Source organism: Filicampus tigris, chromosome 10 (genome assembly GCF_054856515.1).
Source record: "Filicampus tigris isolate MCC_2025a chromosome 10, RoL_Ftig_1.0, whole genome shotgun sequence".
Classification (NCBI taxonomy): Eukaryota; Metazoa; Chordata; class Actinopteri; order Syngnathiformes; family Syngnathidae; genus Filicampus; species Filicampus tigris.
The window spans coordinates 19,754,653-19,770,253 of record NC_141226.1 but is presented as its reverse complement, the minus strand read 5'-3'; the positions used below and the strand labels follow the sequence as shown (position 1 = coordinate 19,770,253).

The 15,601-nt window shown below is 41.8% G+C and overlaps 3 protein-coding genes across 6 annotated transcripts; 2 read left to right on the top strand and 1 right to left on the bottom strand.

The window, feature by feature from the left end:
• The first annotated feature begins 467 nt into the window (after positions 1-467).
• On the top strand, positions 468-5,796 carry acadm (acyl-CoA dehydrogenase medium chain). Its single transcript, XM_086043123.1, has 12 exons — positions 468-632; positions 922-1,036; positions 2,524-2,621; positions 2,696-2,765; positions 2,833-2,933; positions 3,044-3,124; positions 3,262-3,392; positions 3,488-3,596; positions 4,592-4,732; positions 4,810-4,905; positions 5,028-5,276; positions 5,427-5,796. The coding sequence occupies exons 1-12, from the start codon at positions 618-620 to the stop codon at positions 5,496-5,498; spliced, it is 1,278 nt and encodes a 425-aa protein (XP_085899249.1). The 5' UTR covers positions 468-617; the 3' UTR covers positions 5,499-5,796.
• On the bottom strand, positions 5,549-8,342 carry LOC147141217 (uncharacterized). Its single transcript, XM_086043125.1, has 3 exons — positions 7,863-8,342; positions 7,456-7,572; positions 5,549-7,044 (listed from the first exon to the last, which is right to left on the bottom strand). The coding sequence occupies exons 1-3, from the start codon at positions 8,038-8,040 to the stop codon at positions 6,305-6,307; spliced, it is 1,035 nt and encodes a 344-aa protein (XP_085899251.1). The 5' UTR covers positions 8,041-8,342; the 3' UTR covers positions 5,549-6,304.
• On the top strand, positions 8,148-13,974 carry rabggtb (Rab geranylgeranyltransferase subunit beta). Of its 4 annotated transcripts, none has more exons than XM_086043126.1 (10): positions 8,150-8,303; positions 8,918-9,175; positions 9,279-9,386; positions 10,326-10,523; positions 10,610-10,715; positions 11,715-11,767; positions 11,850-11,960; positions 12,061-12,186; positions 13,330-13,479; positions 13,550-13,974. In XM_086043126.1, exons 2-10 carry the CDS (start codon positions 9,161-9,163, stop codon positions 13,688-13,690), a joined length of 1,008 nt encoding a protein of 335 aa, XP_085899252.1. In that variant the 5' UTR covers positions 8,150-8,303; positions 8,918-9,160; the 3' UTR covers positions 13,691-13,974. The 4 variants fall into 4 exon arrangements, with proteins under 4 accessions (XP_085899255.1, XP_085899252.1, XP_085899253.1 ...); XM_086043127.1 differs by having other exon boundaries at positions 8,152-8,303; positions 8,918-9,027; XM_086043128.1 differs by having other exon boundaries at positions 8,152-8,303; positions 8,918-9,163.
• Positions 13,975-15,601: the final 1,627 nt, after the last annotated feature.

The window sequence follows — 15,601 nt, the reverse complement described above, 5'->3', positions numbered from 1 at the left end:
ATCCTTGTCTTGACATTTCACGGCTGTCTTCGGTTTTTGTGCCATTATGTAGTTGCTGTCAACAAAATGCCAGCCCGAAATCATATCCCGTCGCAAATTTGTAATACAGTATAACTGGCCCACTCCGTTCTTACATTATCAAGGGTGCTAGACTTGCATTAATTTGCCCCTCCCCCCAAAAATGCTTATACTAGATTTTTTTTTTTTTTTTAACACATTTTGGTCATTTGACTACAACTATCCTAAATGTAAAAATACCATTAATAGGTGAAGTAGAAAATCGTATGACATCCCATGGCTAATTTCTATCCCTGTGCTCTATTCAAATACGTGTGTTAGATAATATTACTAACTTTAAACTTATCATTTATCACAAAATGCCCAACGTACGTGGCCTTAATGTAACCGCATGGTTCGGCTGCAAGTAAAATGTTCAAAAAGACATTTGAAGGGTGTTAAAAGGTTAGGTAACTCACTCGGGCAAAGTTCACTCTTCGAAAGCCCAACGTGGGTCACGTGACTGAACACGCCGCCGTGATTGGACGAGCGGGCTGACATTCAAGTGGGGCCGAGCTGTCTGAGTGTTGTGACCACGTCTGAGTTGATTAGTCGCAACTATGCTCTTGAATAAGGTGAGTGTTTATCCCTTTTTCAAACGGTGCCTTTTTATATAGATTATAACCGACATTGTGAGTCAAGCCACCATGTGCTTGTTTTCAATTTGAAATGACGCGTCAATGTACACATGCTAGCTACCGTACGTTTCTTGCTAACATATAGCTTGTTTTTAACGTTTATTTGAACTGTATGCAATGCTCAAGCTCGTCTTGAGTGTATTAATAAATATCCCAGTCAAATTGGGTAATGATGTTAATAGCTTATGATGGAACTGAATTGTAATTACTACACCACTACTACCAGATACTCAGAGCCGGGGTGCGCTGCGGTGTCGTTCGACTCCAGAGCTCCAGTGCCACCGCCGCTGAAGCCAAAATCTCCGGCGAGAACACCGCAGCGGCTAACGGCTTCTCGTTTGGTAGGTAGTCTCAAGATCTTCACTTAAGACTTTTTGTCGACTTTGTTATTAGATTTGATTGATGGATTGATTGACTGGTTAATTAAGAAACACATTTGTCCAACCATAGCTGGCAAAACTCAACTCGAAAATCGAGTAGCCAAGCAAGCCTGAAGAAACTGATTTACGGAAAATAAATTGTCAATTTAAAAAAAATATAAAACAAAAATACAGAGGCCGTGATGCAAATAGTGCAAATCTAGAAGTATTGGGTCCTTAAAATGTTGAAGTACCTTTTTAATAACAATGTGTTTACCCTAAAGAAATTGGTACCTTGGGGTACAACTGATCTGACTCTTTTCTCTACCAGGTACGAGCCTTTATTTGACTTAACTTTTACTTTGACTTGCGAGCAAACATTTGAGATGAGCATTGTGTGTTCGTGGTCCCCCACTACGTTGCCTCAAGAGCATGTTGTTTGAGTGGCTCTTAGGGCATTAGAGAAAGAACACAAAAAATATGGGGTTATAGTTGCAACACTTTCAATTACGGTAGGTTTTTCTGTGAACAGTTTCGTGAGTAGATAACTCCATGAACGGGTGAGGGTTCATTGCAAAACAAAACGATACACAAGTCATGATTAGCTTTATTGCAAATTGTTACTCTTCTGCTCCTGAAGTAATGGAGGAACATGAAAATGGAGAAATATAAATATATTTAAAAATAAACATATAAAACAGCATTGACATGAGCATCACGTGCTAATGAGCCATACAATCAATGTCAACATTGACACCAAAGAAACATATGAAGCTTGTTTTGGAAGACAAAAGTTCCATAAATTAGTCTGCAACTGAAGCGATGACTGTGGACTCGTTAGCCACTTTATAATGTTGGTTGAGTGTCAACTCCTGTTTGTGTAATTACTGTCATTTAATCACACCTGGAGGCTTTGCGGTGACATCTCTGGGCTTCTCTCTGTATTTTCATCCGCATCTGTTGACCACATTCATACTTTAAATTGAATTATTCCTGGTAATGCATCCGTCTTTGTGACGCTGTGTATTTTAACAATGCACAGCACTGTTACATAATAATTGATTGATTGTTGGCCAAATTAACGGGGTGCAACATCTGTGAGGTGGAGTTATTCTGTAAAGTTAAAAGTCCCGGTGCTGTTTTATTTGTTATCATCACTCATGAAAAGACTCTTGTATAATCAAATTGCATGGTTGGAACTGACTGTTGTATAATTAATATTTATACGTTTTCAGCAGAATCAAGAGTTTCCTGTCAAGCCCCAATGTCATGGCAATCCATTTATATTTTAAAATGCAAAGACTGGCAATGGAAGTGTGTTTGCTTTTATTTACATAAACAATTGTCTCCAAAAAATCTGAGAAATTTGCGCGGTAGAAAATATAGTCCGTCCATTGGAAGGAGAAGTTGCTCGTTGAGGCTGTGCTGGTTTTACACGTTCAACAGTCCTTTTGCTGTCTGTCCCGCAGAGTTCACGGATCAACAGCGAGAGTTCCAACAGCTGGCTCGCAAGTTCGCACGAGAGGAAATTGTCCCGCACGCGGCACAGTACGACAAAACCGGGGAGGTGAGTCTCTTCCTGGATGATGCGGTGTGTGCGACGAATTTGATAATTTGACTTGAGTTTATTTTGTTTTGCAGTACCCAGTACCTATCATCAAGAAAGCATGGGAGCTGGGTCTGATGAACGGTCACATCGGAGAGGAGTACGGTAAGTTTGCATGGTGCATTTTTTTTTCTTCTTCATTGTCATTTAATTGTTTCAAATAAACATTAAGGTGGAATGGGCTTGTCCATCTTCGACAACTGCCTCATCACGGAAGAGCTGGCCTACGGCTGCACGGGAGTCCAAACCGCCATCGAGGCAAATTCTCTCGGAGTAAGAGCTCCTAATCATTTCTGCTCATTCCCCCGGCAAACACTTCAAACACGTTCAAATGTGTCGTTTGAATTTTAAAGAGGGTGATTAAGTCTCTCCGTGCCCTATAGCAAATGCCTGTTATCATTGCTGGTAATGAAGCACAGAAGAAGAAATATCTGGGGAGGATGACTGAGGAGCCTATCATGTGTGTACGTACACTTTTATTTCCTACTGAAACCCCTTTATTTATTTTTTTTTACTTTTTTACATGATCACTGCTCTGAAGTCTTGACGTCCGAATTTACAATGGTACTTTTTTTGGGTGGTGGGGGTTGATGACCTTCAGGCATACTGTGTCACTGAGCCGGGGGCAGGCTCGGACGTGGCGGGCATCAAGACCCGGGCAGTGAAGACTGGCGACGAGTACGTGGTCAACGGCCAGAAGATGTGGATCACAAACGGCGGCAAAGCCAACTGGTAGTGCGCACTTGAGCAAAGAAGCATTGATCCTTCTTCTCTACATTATCTTTGATTTGTTCTGTTTCATTGTGACTTGATTCTTATGTTCCCAGGTACTTCCTGCTGGCCCGCACTAACCCTGATCCTAAATGTCCCACCAACAAGGCTTTCACTGGCTTCATTCTGGATGCGGACACGCCCGGGATTCAAATAGGAAGAAAGGTAAGAAGTTAGCATACCATTTTATCCTGTTTTTCCTACTTCCACCCACCTTATCGCTAAGCCCCATGAGCCTTTGTCTGAATCAAGCGGGCGTTTTGTTTACATAGTTACTTGGAGAGTCCACTTTCTGTGGCAGGTACTGTCTTGAACAATGAGCGGAAAGCAGGTTGTCACAGTTTAAGAGAAAACATTACGATCCCACTCCCTAGTACCGCAGTAGGTTTAGGTGGTCTTTTCAAATTTTGGTGCACAGGCACCAAAAACTGTCTTGACTCTGCCCATAGGAGTAAGGTGGATGTACTCTGCTAATAGATTTATTCAACTTAATTTGTGTGCTCCCCCCACAATGAATACTATTTAAACAGTTTACATGTGTTTAACTTTGGCTAAAATTCAAGTCATGTAAACGAGGTTTAAAGCGGAAGTCAACCCAAACGTATTTTTTTTTCAAGAATATGTTCCCAGCAGGCCCACCAGTTGAAACACGGCATTCTGATTAATTTTGCGTTTGTGGAATATAAGTGAAGCAGAGCCGTGATTGGTCGTTGTGAGCAGTTGTGATGTCATTTTCAGTGGACAGAAGACAAAATGGCCACCCCCAGGGATGGCTAAAAACAAGTGCAAGTCAGCTAGTGGGCCTGCTGGGAACATATTCTTGAAAAAAATATGTTTGGGTTGACTTATGCTTTAAAAGAGATGTATTATGCTATTTCTTTCACAGAAAGTTCCCAGGTCACACTAAAATTGTTCCATCAAAATACACCAAGGTTAAAAATATCACACTTGACTTGTCACTCTACATTTTCTCTTCATACAGCAGAATTATCTATTATTTCATTAGACATAATTTTTGTGACACGTGTTATTCAATGGTGTGCTGTGAAAGATATGTGCCTTGGCTCAAAGATGGTAAAACACTGCATTAAAGAGGTGGTCACTATTTGACAAAATATGCAATTTATAATTGTGTTGCCGCCCTCTGCTGGACACTGCAGGAAATGAACATGGGCCAGAGATGTTCAGACACACGAGGCATCACTTTTGAGGATGTGAGGATTCCGAAGGAGAACGTCCTGCTCACCGAGGGTGCTGGGTTCAAAATCGCCATGGGCGCCTTTGATAAGACTCGGCCGCCCGTAAGTTGCGTGACAGCCAAATGGTGTTGTTGTGTACACGACGTTGAGCTGAGTAGATTTGCTAACATGCTACACAGGTGGCAGCTGGAGCCACCGGGCTGGCTCAGAGGGCCCTCGACGAAGCCACCGCTTACGCTTTGGAGAGGAAAACATTTGGCAAAGTGATCGCTGAGGTTTGAATGCAAATATCTATTTATTGCATATACTTAATTGTGGGATCTCCAAGCCTCTTTCTCACATGCGTGCATCATAATTGCCTTAAGACCCGCCATTTTACCTTTATCTTCTCTGGCAGCACCAGGCCGTCTCCTTCCTGCTGGCCGAGATGGCGATGAAGGTGGAGCTGGCGCGCATGGCCTACCAGCGCGCCGCATGGGAGGTGGACCGCGGTCGGCGCAACACCTATTACGCCTCCATCGCCAAGGCCTTCGCCGGCGACATCGCCAACCAGGTGGCCTCCGACGCCGTGCAGGTGTTTGGCGGCAACGGCTTCAACAGCGAATACCCGGTGGAGAAGCTGATGCGCGACGCCAAGATCTACCAGGTGAGTGCGGCTGTGGTCATGCCACAATGCGATGTTTTGCAAGGGTGGCAAGCAAGGTGCAAATGCTTTGTTGTCAAAGTATGTACTTTGATGGTCACCTAATGTGTTGTAACATTTGCTGCATTTTTAAATTTATTTTATTTTTTTTAGATCTACGAAGGGACTGCTCAGATCCAGAGGCTCATTGTTGCTCGCGAACACTTGTCAAGGGCCAAGAAATAAACCTTTTTTTGTGTGTGTACATGTGTGAAAGACAAACGCTGCTCAAGTAATTCATTTTTCTTTACATTTAATTTGCCTCTGTCACCTGACTGCCTTGCTGAGTTGAGTCCAGATTGGGGGAGGGTCCATCTCTTTGTAACCCTTCAAACAAATGACACCAGATTGTGAGTTCAGTTATGTTAGTCCTATGTACAAATGCCATACTGAGAAAAATCATGTCATTGTTTTGCTACAAACGATATCAGCGTCTGTCATTGCTATCTGTCACCTGTTCTAATTAAAGCTTTCTGAAAAAATTTTGAGGTGGTGGAGTTAAATGTAATTACCCCAACACTGCCACACAAACTAATTCCCTGATTTTGCCCACTCGGCTATGTGCTTTTAAAGGCACACATACTGCAGTACATGCATTACTTCATGAAACCTTTCATTTCTTTACCTTGTTTTTAAACAATGCAGTGCTTATTTACTGGAACATAATTAGCATTTCAATGAGGAAAATTGATTTGCATACATTTGTGGCTCAGGCTCTGCAGACATCTGCTCTTCACAAGGGCATATGGAGAGCAGTCATTGCAAGTAGGAATGATAACAGCCTTGTTCATGTAGAGGTCGGAGAGATTTTTTGGGTGCTGAGACATCAGACTCTTGTGTTTTGTGTCAACGTGCACTTTCAAACCCCACCTACAAGGATAGCTTTCGCTACGCAGTGAGCAACTATAAATGGTAAACGGGCTTTCACTTGTGTAGCGTCTAGGTTGGACTTCAAGTTGTTGCACAAGTTGCGCAACTAAAGTATTTTTTTTTCATCCTGTGTGCATTGTCATGTGCCTTAACATGTTTTGCTTACTAGTGAATGCCTTACCACAAAATGAGCAAGTGAAAGGTTTTTCTCCCGTGTGTATTCTCTTGTGAATTTCCATGCAGTCTTTTCGAGTGAATGTTTTACTGCAAACTGAGCAACTAAAGGGCTTTTCTCCTGTGTGCCTTCTCATGTGTGACACCAAGCTTCCCTTTTGAATGAATGTTTTATCGCACATTGAGCACCTCAAGCGTCTTTCTTCCTTGTGTGTTCTCCTGTGTGCGGCAAAACGTGCCTTTAGAGAGTAAGTTTTTCCGCAAATTGAGCAGGTGAAACGTTTTGGGTTTTGCAAAGTTCTCTTCCCGTGACCTGCCAAGTTTACTTTGTTTCTACAAAGTTCTTTAGTCTCATCGATGTCTAGCACTGGACCGAAGAGGTCACCAGGTGGTGGTCCTCCGGAGTGGTCTCCACTGTGAGGGTGAAGCTTTGGCAAGCCAGGAGAAGGTTCGTCATTGTCTTCACTCTGTGCAAGGAATCTAGTCTGTGGCAAGTTTTTGACATCACCCGCCTCATCATCTTTCTTAACGTGGTGGGACTGTGGATGCTTCCCTTCTTTCTGAACATAACGGGGTTGTGGATCTTCCTCTTTAACAAGGGGGTTCTGTTGATGCTCCTCCAAGCTGGAGCTACTCTGCTGCATCTGAAGGGGAATATCTTCATGATGACCAGTCAGCACCTGGACTTCTACGGGGCACAAGCAACACAAAGGTTAGATCATCCATCCATATTAAATGCGGTATCATTAGAACAATTTTTTATCGCTACATGGATTACCAATTATCCCACATTTCTTACTGACATTCTCTTTCGGCCAATTAAAAGCACTGATATGATGTACAACAAAAGAATAATTAAAATACTGTAACTTCCTCATATGTGGATGCTCGACAGTCGCATTGACCATTTGTTCTTCCATCTCTAAAGACAAAAAGCAAGTAATTAAGAGCAACTTTTAATTTATGCAACTACTAGCATGCTGGGAGCGTGGCATCCTACCATTGCTACAGTACCATTTTTTTTTTTCAACACACAAGGAGAAATAGTCGTAGTAGAGTAAAACTATTTTTCATCATAAAAGGAGAATGTTGTATTTACGGGGTTGTGGATCTTCCTCTTTAACAAGGTGGCTCTGTTGATGCTCCTCCAAGGTGGAGCTACTCTGTTGCAGCTGAGGGGGAAAATGTTCATGGCGACCAATCAGCACTTGGACATCTGCGGGACACAATCAACACAAAGTTTAGATCCATCCATATTAAATGTGGCATCGTTAGAAAAAAAATGTATAACTATATGGATTACCAATTATCCCACATTACTTACATTATCTTTTGGACAATTAAAAGTAGTGATATGATGTACAACAAAAGAATTAAAGTACTGTAACTTCCTCATATGTGGATGCTCTACAGTCGCATTGACCATTTGTTCTTCCATCTCCAAAGACGTCATAGGCACATTTATAACGAAGCAAATAATTAAGAGCAACTTTTTAGAGAACAGACCTTCGACGCGGAGCACAATTTGAGCCTTGCAAACAGCCTCTAGTTGTTGTCTTTGTCGTTCCGTCTCCTCTCTCGCTTGGCAAAGCTGCTTCTCGTAAGACGCTATCGTTCTTTCAAACAGTCCGAAAATTTCGTCGGCGGCCTCAATAAGCCGCTCCCTCACCAACTCTTTCAACATTTTCACGTCGGTAACACTTCAACGATTACCAGTAAGACCAAGCGGATCTGCGGCAGTGGCGGCGGTCAAGGCAGCCTTTACGTCACTTCCGCTATTATCATTATTTGGCTTGAAGGAGGACACAGAAGAAGACACGTGGGACGCTCTTTCTCATGATTACATTGACATCTTCAGCAGCCTGGTGTGCTTCTTCTTATACTCGCTGATTACATCTCTTTGGAGAATACCGCCGCCTACTGTGCAGAAGTGTGCAAAGAGTCTTGGCAAGTTATGTTCTTTACACTTAGCAACAAATTGTGTTCTTCCCCAACTACTGTAGTCTTAACACTGTATTTGCGGAACATGAATCAACCAGAAAAATATACCTGTTTTGATCCATCTCAGGGGGCGGCCATTTTGCCTTGAACTTCTGTATAAACTTTATTTAAACGAAACACAGAACATGTAAACAATTTGAACAGTAAACAAATACGATAAATAAATAATTTTATACAACAATAAATTCACAAAACTCGCCAGGTAGGCTACAAAGTATGTCAAAGCCAAATAAAATAAATTAATATTAAATTCAAAAGAAGATACAGTGTAAACTCAAAAAAAACAAAAATGCAATAATTATACGCAGGGATGGCTCCAGGATATTTTCTCTAAAGGGATGCTTGACCGATACATAGGGGGACTGAGAAAATATTCATCAATATATTTTACCACCACGGCCACCAACTGATACAGGGTTAGGGTTTCAAGTCAGCATTGGGTTTTCAAGCCAGGGTGAGTGTGGGAAGTACAGTCGATCATTCTTTGTGTGGTATCTTAGCGTCAAATACAATTACAGGTACTATATTGTACTGTATTACAATTGCACTTCGCCCTCCAGGCTGTTGGCGGCAGCAAAACGTTTGCTGCCTTTCCGTCTGTCACTGTTGTTGACAACCACCGAAGAAGAGCAGGACTCTGAAGTATGATCATGCGTCAAATTTCGGCATGGTAAACAGCATGTATTTGTCTATCTGCCTGTAAAGTTTTAATGATAACATGCACCTAAAGTGAATGAACGTGTCGGTATTGCTCCGTTGAGTACAACTCGGTCCTCGTCGAGAGATTGACACGGCAGCTAAAAATGGTTAGCATTTGGGTTAGCATGTAGCACTTTTACATTGACATCTCGAGCTAGAGATGTTCATACATCTGCGGTACACAACTTGTTAAGACTTTTTTTTTTTTTTTTTTACTGTCAGGCTACTCCAGTGAAAGACGTCTTCATTAGCCCGGACGCCCCTCACACTCTCCTGCTGGACAAACATGCAGACTACATCGCTGCTTATGGCTCCAAAAAGGATGACTATGTGAGTGTTATATGCTATTTATGTCATAATAGGTGGGTCACAAAACATATATATTGTTTCAAACCAACCTGTTCAATGAAATTAGGGTCTTGAGCCACGGTTAGGGATTCGAATTAGTATTTCAACACATGGTAATTGCTTCCAATTAGTTGTCATTCTTGAAGTTTCAGTCAAGGTTTAGGGTTTTAAATTGGGGTTTCAATCCAGGGTTAGCAGTTTATATTAGACCTGTGTTTCAAAACACAATTAGGGTTGAACGCCATGTATGGAATTTCAATAATGAGCTTGTGGTTTAAATTTTGTTTTGGTTTAAAACCAGGGTTTCCAATCAGGATTGGAGTTTTCAGATTAGGGTTTCAAACCAGGATTATGGTTTCCAGTAGAGCTGGACAATTAATCGAATCAATTTTGGCTTCTCACGATCTTAAAAACATTATAATCGTAGAAAAATGTTCAGTGTGCCAAACGGTGCGGTGTATGCAGTTTTGAGACGTTGCGGAAGTACCCTGAGCACCATGTTGCTTTGAACCCCTAGTTTCAAATTAGGATTTCAAGACAGGGTTGGGGTGTCAATTTATGGCTTCTGGTTAGGTTTATGGTTTCAAATTAGGCTTTCTGTATTGGAACATTTTTCCATTTTGTTGGTGTTCCTAGACACGAGAGTGCATACGTACATGTTAGGTTACAGTCTATTGCCCGTTATTTATCAAATACTTTTCTATCTATAATTCAGTTTTGCATTTTTTAAATAAACAGTGCCTACCATAACATCTTCCTGTTCCTTGGAGGACATTTTGCAAAGAGGAGTTGTGCTGCCTGTCTGATATACCAGGACTTACATTGACATTATTTGTCTTAAATGAGTGATTGACAACGGGCGATCCTTAAGAGTCGAGGCTTCTATTTGAGGAGCCGTTGTGTGCATGTGCGCGCGCACAGGAGTACACGCTGTCCGAGTACCTGCGCATGAGCGGAATCTACTGGGGTCTGACGGTGATGGACCTGATGTCCCAGCTGCCCCGCATGAACCGCCAGGAGATCGTGGACTTCATCACGGCGTGTCAGCATGACTGCGGCGGCGTTGGCGCCAGCATCGGCCACGACCCACACCTGCTCTACACGCTCAGCGCCGTGCAGGTGGTGCCACACAAGCACGCGTTCGCGCTCTTGGTTCCCACTGGCACATGGTCCTCAACACTTTATTTTGTCCTCCTCCTCGGCAGATTCTGTGCTTGTATGACAGCGTGGACGCACTGGATGTGGACAAAATTGTGGAGTACGTCAAAGGGCTGCAGCAGGCCGATGGATCATTCGCAGGAGATAAATGGGGTACAGTGCCGAAATAATATAAACAACATCAGCACACGTCAAACTAATCGGCACCACTCACTTGAACATTGGAACGATATGATTAGCACCATTAGGATTTCAAGGTAGCGGTTCAAGACAGGATTATAGTTTGAAATGTGCATTCAAAACACAGTTGGGTTTTAAATTAGGGTTTGCAGCCGTGTTTATTTTTTCATAATATGGTTTCATGACAAGATTGGGGTGTCAAAGTAGAAAAAACATTTCTAGACAAGGTTAGGGGTTGCAAGTCTGGGTTAGAGATTCAATACAGGGTTGGAGTTTTAAATTACTTTCAAATTCGGGTTTGAAGAAAAGGTCGGGGTTTCAGGACGGAGTTATAGTTTTAAATGAGGGTTTCAGGGCAGGGTTAGGGTTTTGAGTGAGGGGTTCAAGATGAGGACAGGGTTTCCGGACAGTGTTATGTTTTTAAATTAGGGTTTCAAGAAAAGGATGGGGTTTCAAGACAGGATTAAGGCTTCAAATGTAGGTTGCAAATCAGGATAAGGGTTTCAAGACACAATGTTAGGGTTTAAAGACAATCTTTATTTTCAGATTGAGGTTCTTGACATAATAAAGGGTTCGAATTAGGCTTTCAAGACAAGGTTAGGGTTTCAAGAAACGGTTAGAGTTTCAAATATGGATTGCAAATCAGGATTAGGGTTTCACAGTGTTAGGGTTTCAAGAAAAGGTTAAGATTTCAAGAGAGAATTCAGGTTTCAAATTAGGGTTTCAAGCCAAGTTTAGGTTTTCAAATGAGGGGTTCAAATTGGGCTTTCAAGAAAAGGTTAGGGTTTGAAGTCAGGGTTTCACAACAGGTTTAGAGGTTCAAACTTGTTGAGTTTTGAGTGTGGCACACTCAAATGCGCATGTGGGATCAAAATATGTAACACTGAAGTTGAGTCGATGTCATGACCTTTCGCTGGAGCTTGTTCTCGTCTCGGCTGACGTCTGACATTTTCATTTCTTTTGCCTCCTCAGGAGAAATAGACACAAGATTTTCCTTCTGCGCAGTGGCCACCCTTTCATTACTGGTGCGTATTTCCATTCCCACACTTGTTTAGCCAGCGCAAGTCTTCATCCATAAAATGGCCGCCGTCTCTCTCCTCCCAAAAGGGCAAGATGGACGCCATTGACGTGGACAAAGCGGTGGCGTTCGTCTTGTCCTGTATGAACTTTGACGGCGGCTTCGGCTGCAGGCCCGGGTCCGAGTCTCACGCCGGTCAGGTAAGCGCCTCGTCGTCGTTGTTTTCAGTTCAAGCACTAGGCAATCCTCTTTCAGCTGTTGTTTGCCAACATTTGTAACCGGAGCGTCCCGTTTTGCCAGATTTACTGCTGTACGGGGTTCCTGTCACTGACGGGCCAGCTGCACCAGCTCAACGCCGACCTGCTGGGCTGGTGGCTCTGCGAGAGGCAGCTGCCGTCAGGCGGCCTCAACGGGCGCCCCGAGAAGGTGCCCGCCGTTCCCTCAACGCCTCACTCTTGCCTCATCATCAGCTTTCATGATCTCGTTTTGAAATGTCCGCCAACAGACTCTTGATTTGCTACACATGCACGCGCTCGTGACTCGTTGCTGATATTTTGCAAATTTTAGTTTAGCTATATGGAGGAGTTAAAATATTAGAAACTGTTCTCAGTCATAAGAAACATAACGGTGGATGCTCAATGTTCGGAAAGTCCAACCCCCCAAAATTATGGTGGTGTACATTTTTTTAATTCACAATTTAAATTTAACACATGAAACGTTTGAAAACGATTTAAAATAATGTAAGAAACATTTAATGTATTTTAGTGATAATATTATTTAAAAAAAAATTAACTTGAAAAATGTAAAAATGTTTGGAAAATAGTAAAAAAAAAAAAAAAAGAATTATTAGAGTAACTTTCTGAAAAGCGGTTGATTTGTATTTGTCAATGTAATCCAAAATAGTAAAATGTTTATAGTAATATAATAAAAAGTAAAAAAAATTAAAGTAACTTTAATGAAATGTTCTAATTTACAATACAACTTTATTTATATAGCTCATTTCATAACAGCTACAGCTGTAACAAATCACTTTACATTAACAAAGTAGCAATAATACAACAACACAGACACCGGAAAACAGCAGAAAAGTGTCAGTCTTCACGTCAGGTCAAAAGCCAAAGAATAGAAATGTGTCTTCAAACGAGTTTTAAAAACGGTATATTTACTGTATCTTTAATGAATTAAGAAAATTAACCCTTCTGATTCATTTGAGACAAGATAAATTAAAACAGACCTTAGAATAACATTAGTAATGAATTATTGTGAAATTCAACTGTATTTTTAGATGAAATTTTAAAATATCAATTAAAAAAAAAATATATATATATATAGTTACTCTTTCTAAAAATATTTTATTTTTAATATAAAGATAATTTAAAGTAACTTAGTAATGTAATAATGGTTTATCATTGCAATTAAAAAGTAATATTAAAAAAAAAAAAATCTTAAACTGATTTGAAACTAAAAACATATGTGCTTCCCTTTTTACTTTTTTTTGGGGCAATAAAAGACATGTTGTGGAATGCAGCAAAGCATTGTGGGAAGTTTCACTATCTGGGCCTGTTTCAGCTTCCGGATGTGTGCTACTCCTGGTGGGTTCTGGCGTCCCTTCGGATCATCGGAAAGATCCACTGGATCGACAAGGACAAACTGCGCTCCTTCATCTTGGCCTGCCAGGACGAGGAGACGGGAGGCTTCGCCGACCGGCCGGGAGATATGGTGAGCCAACGGAAAAATCTCAATCCTCCCTTCCTATGCGTCGTCATGACCAAGTCGTTCCTCTGCGCAGGTGGACCCGTTTCACACTCTGTTCGGTATCGCCGGCCTCTCCCTGCTGGGGGACGAGAAGATCAAGGCGGTGAATCCCGTGCTGTGCATGCCCGAGGACGTGCTGCAGAGGCTCGGCCTGAAGCCGGAGCTCCTCGGCTAACCCTCATGTGCTCGCGTCTGACACACTTAAGTTGTCATCACTGAACATTCCTGTATGCAAAACTTATCAAAACAAAATTGAAATCCTTTGTCACGTAAGGACTCTCGTTTCCATGAATTTCCTAAAATGGCTAACTTACAGTACGTGGATTAATTGGTTTCTTTAATGATGACATGTGACCTGAGCACCCCATTTTATTTTGTCTTCTGTCCAAAAAAATCTTTAGTGTGAATATGTAACTTATTTGCTTGGTTCAGGCAATAAATGTTTAGATGTGCTCCACAGGGAGTGTTGCTTTTGTTGTGTCATGCGCCAGCAGAGGGCACTGTTAACTTGAATACGCCACACACACACACACACTCATACTAAATCTATACTAGTAAGGACATAGCAAAGGGCAGTAGCGATAGTGATGAACATAGTCACGGTAGTACTAGTAATACAGTAGTCAAATCGGTTTACTGTACATAGTAATGGCAGCAAACCACAGTTAAGAATGATACTAGTCTGGACACCATTGGTAGTATTATTGGATGTAATCACGATAGTAATGGACAAAATTGTGGTTTCACTAATGGACTAGTAATAGACAGTTAGGGTAACACTTGACAAAAATCGTAGAAACAAACAGTCCTGGTTGTATTGGTCAAAGAGTGATCGTGCCACTACTACAAGTAATTGTAGTAATGAAGGATATACAGTAGTCATGGTAATAATGGTCGTCATGGTGATGATAGTTAAGATCAAATGATTGGCATAGTCATGTTACTAATGGCCCCACAGTGACACATTCTCGTGTAGACAGTCATGGTCCTGGTCGTCATGATCGTAATGTTTGATTGCTTGGTATTTTTGTGTTGCAGACACGAAGAAGAGCACAAGAGAACGGAGTCACTGGAGCCTGGCCAATTAATGGCTTCTAAATTCCCTGCTATTGTTGTCCTTAATTGTCATTAAGACACAACTGATCACATAACATGTCATTCATTACCTCCGTCCGCGCACTAATTACAGCATCAGGCTCCAACAACGATGTCTATGCACCACTGACTTCATGCTGTTTGTTGCTACGAATTTCTGTGCTGGAATACGTGCGTGTGCGTGTTTGTGTTTGCTGTGAGCGGCCGCCAAAGCCCAGCGGCTCTCATTAGTGAGTGAGGAAGAAGAGGACGGTATAGAGAGGCGCGTGAGTAATGGAGGAGGCAGGATACGGAAGGAGGGGAGGATGGATGTCCTCTTCCGCTTTCTTGCGATGGACAAACACCAGCAATTACACTTAGCCATCCCTCTTCTTGTCTCTGCTACAGGGCAGCAATTCAAATAAATACGTTACAATAGAACAGCCAGCCTGTACTCAAACTTAGTGCAACAAAGTAGTGGCAAGTTTTGTTTGGTTGCATCCGAGTAAGCAACTTGAAAAGTGGCCAACAAGTGGGGTAAGGCGTCAAATTGGGGTTTCAAGTTAGTGCTAGGGTTTAAAACCAATGCGAGAGTTTCAAATGAGGATATGAAGCTAAGGTTAGGGTTGCAAATGAGGGTTTCGAGTTTGCGTCGGGGTTTCAAATTTGGGATTGAAGTCATGGTTTTAGTTATAATGTAAGGTTTCAAGTCATGACTTGGGTTTAAAATTCAGTCATTTTAACATTCAACCTTTTGCTGTATACAGAAAACACTATTTGTGACCAAATAAAGAACAAAGAAACCCTAAATCCCGATGCTCACGTGAGTTTCACGGTTTCAAACCACCATTTGTGAAGCCAGGATTAGGGTTTCGAATTAGGCTTTCAAATTGGGACTTTAAAGGGTTTAAAACAAGGGTTAGGGTTTCAAAATGACGGTTTCAAGATGGGGTTAACATTTCAAGTAAGCATTTTAAAACGATAGGGTTTCAAACTAAGGCAAAAAGCCAAC

Coding starts and splice junctions, on each gene's coding strand:
- acadm (XM_086043123.1), top strand. Junction 2,766..2,832: donor TCACATCGGAGAGGAGTACG/GTAAGTTTGCAT, acceptor ATAAACATTAAG/GTGGAATGGGCTTGTCCATC. Junction 4,906..5,027: donor TTGGCAAAGTGATCGCTGAG/GTTTGAATGCAA, acceptor CTTCTCTGGCAG/CACCAGGCCGTCTCCTTCCT.
- rabggtb (XM_086043126.1), top strand. Junction 11,768..11,849: donor TGGCCACCCTTTCATTACTG/GTGCGTATTTCC, acceptor TCCTCCCAAAAG/GGCAAGATGGACGCCATTGA. Junction 12,187..13,329: donor TCAACGGGCGCCCCGAGAAG/GTGCCCGCCGTT, acceptor GGCCTGTTTCAG/CTTCCGGATGTGTGCTACTC.
- LOC147141217 (XM_086043125.1), bottom strand. CDS start 8,040: ATGTTGAAAGAGTTGGTGAGGGAGCGGCTTATTGAGGCCGCCGACGAA. Junction 7,573..7,862: donor AATTGTGCTCCGCGTCGAAG/GTCTGTTCTCTA, acceptor TGTGTCCCGCAG/ATGTCCAAGTGCTGATTGGT. Junction 7,045..7,455: donor AGAGGAAGATCCACAACCCC/GTAAATACAACA, acceptor TGTGCCCCGTAG/AAGTCCAGGTGCTGACTGGT.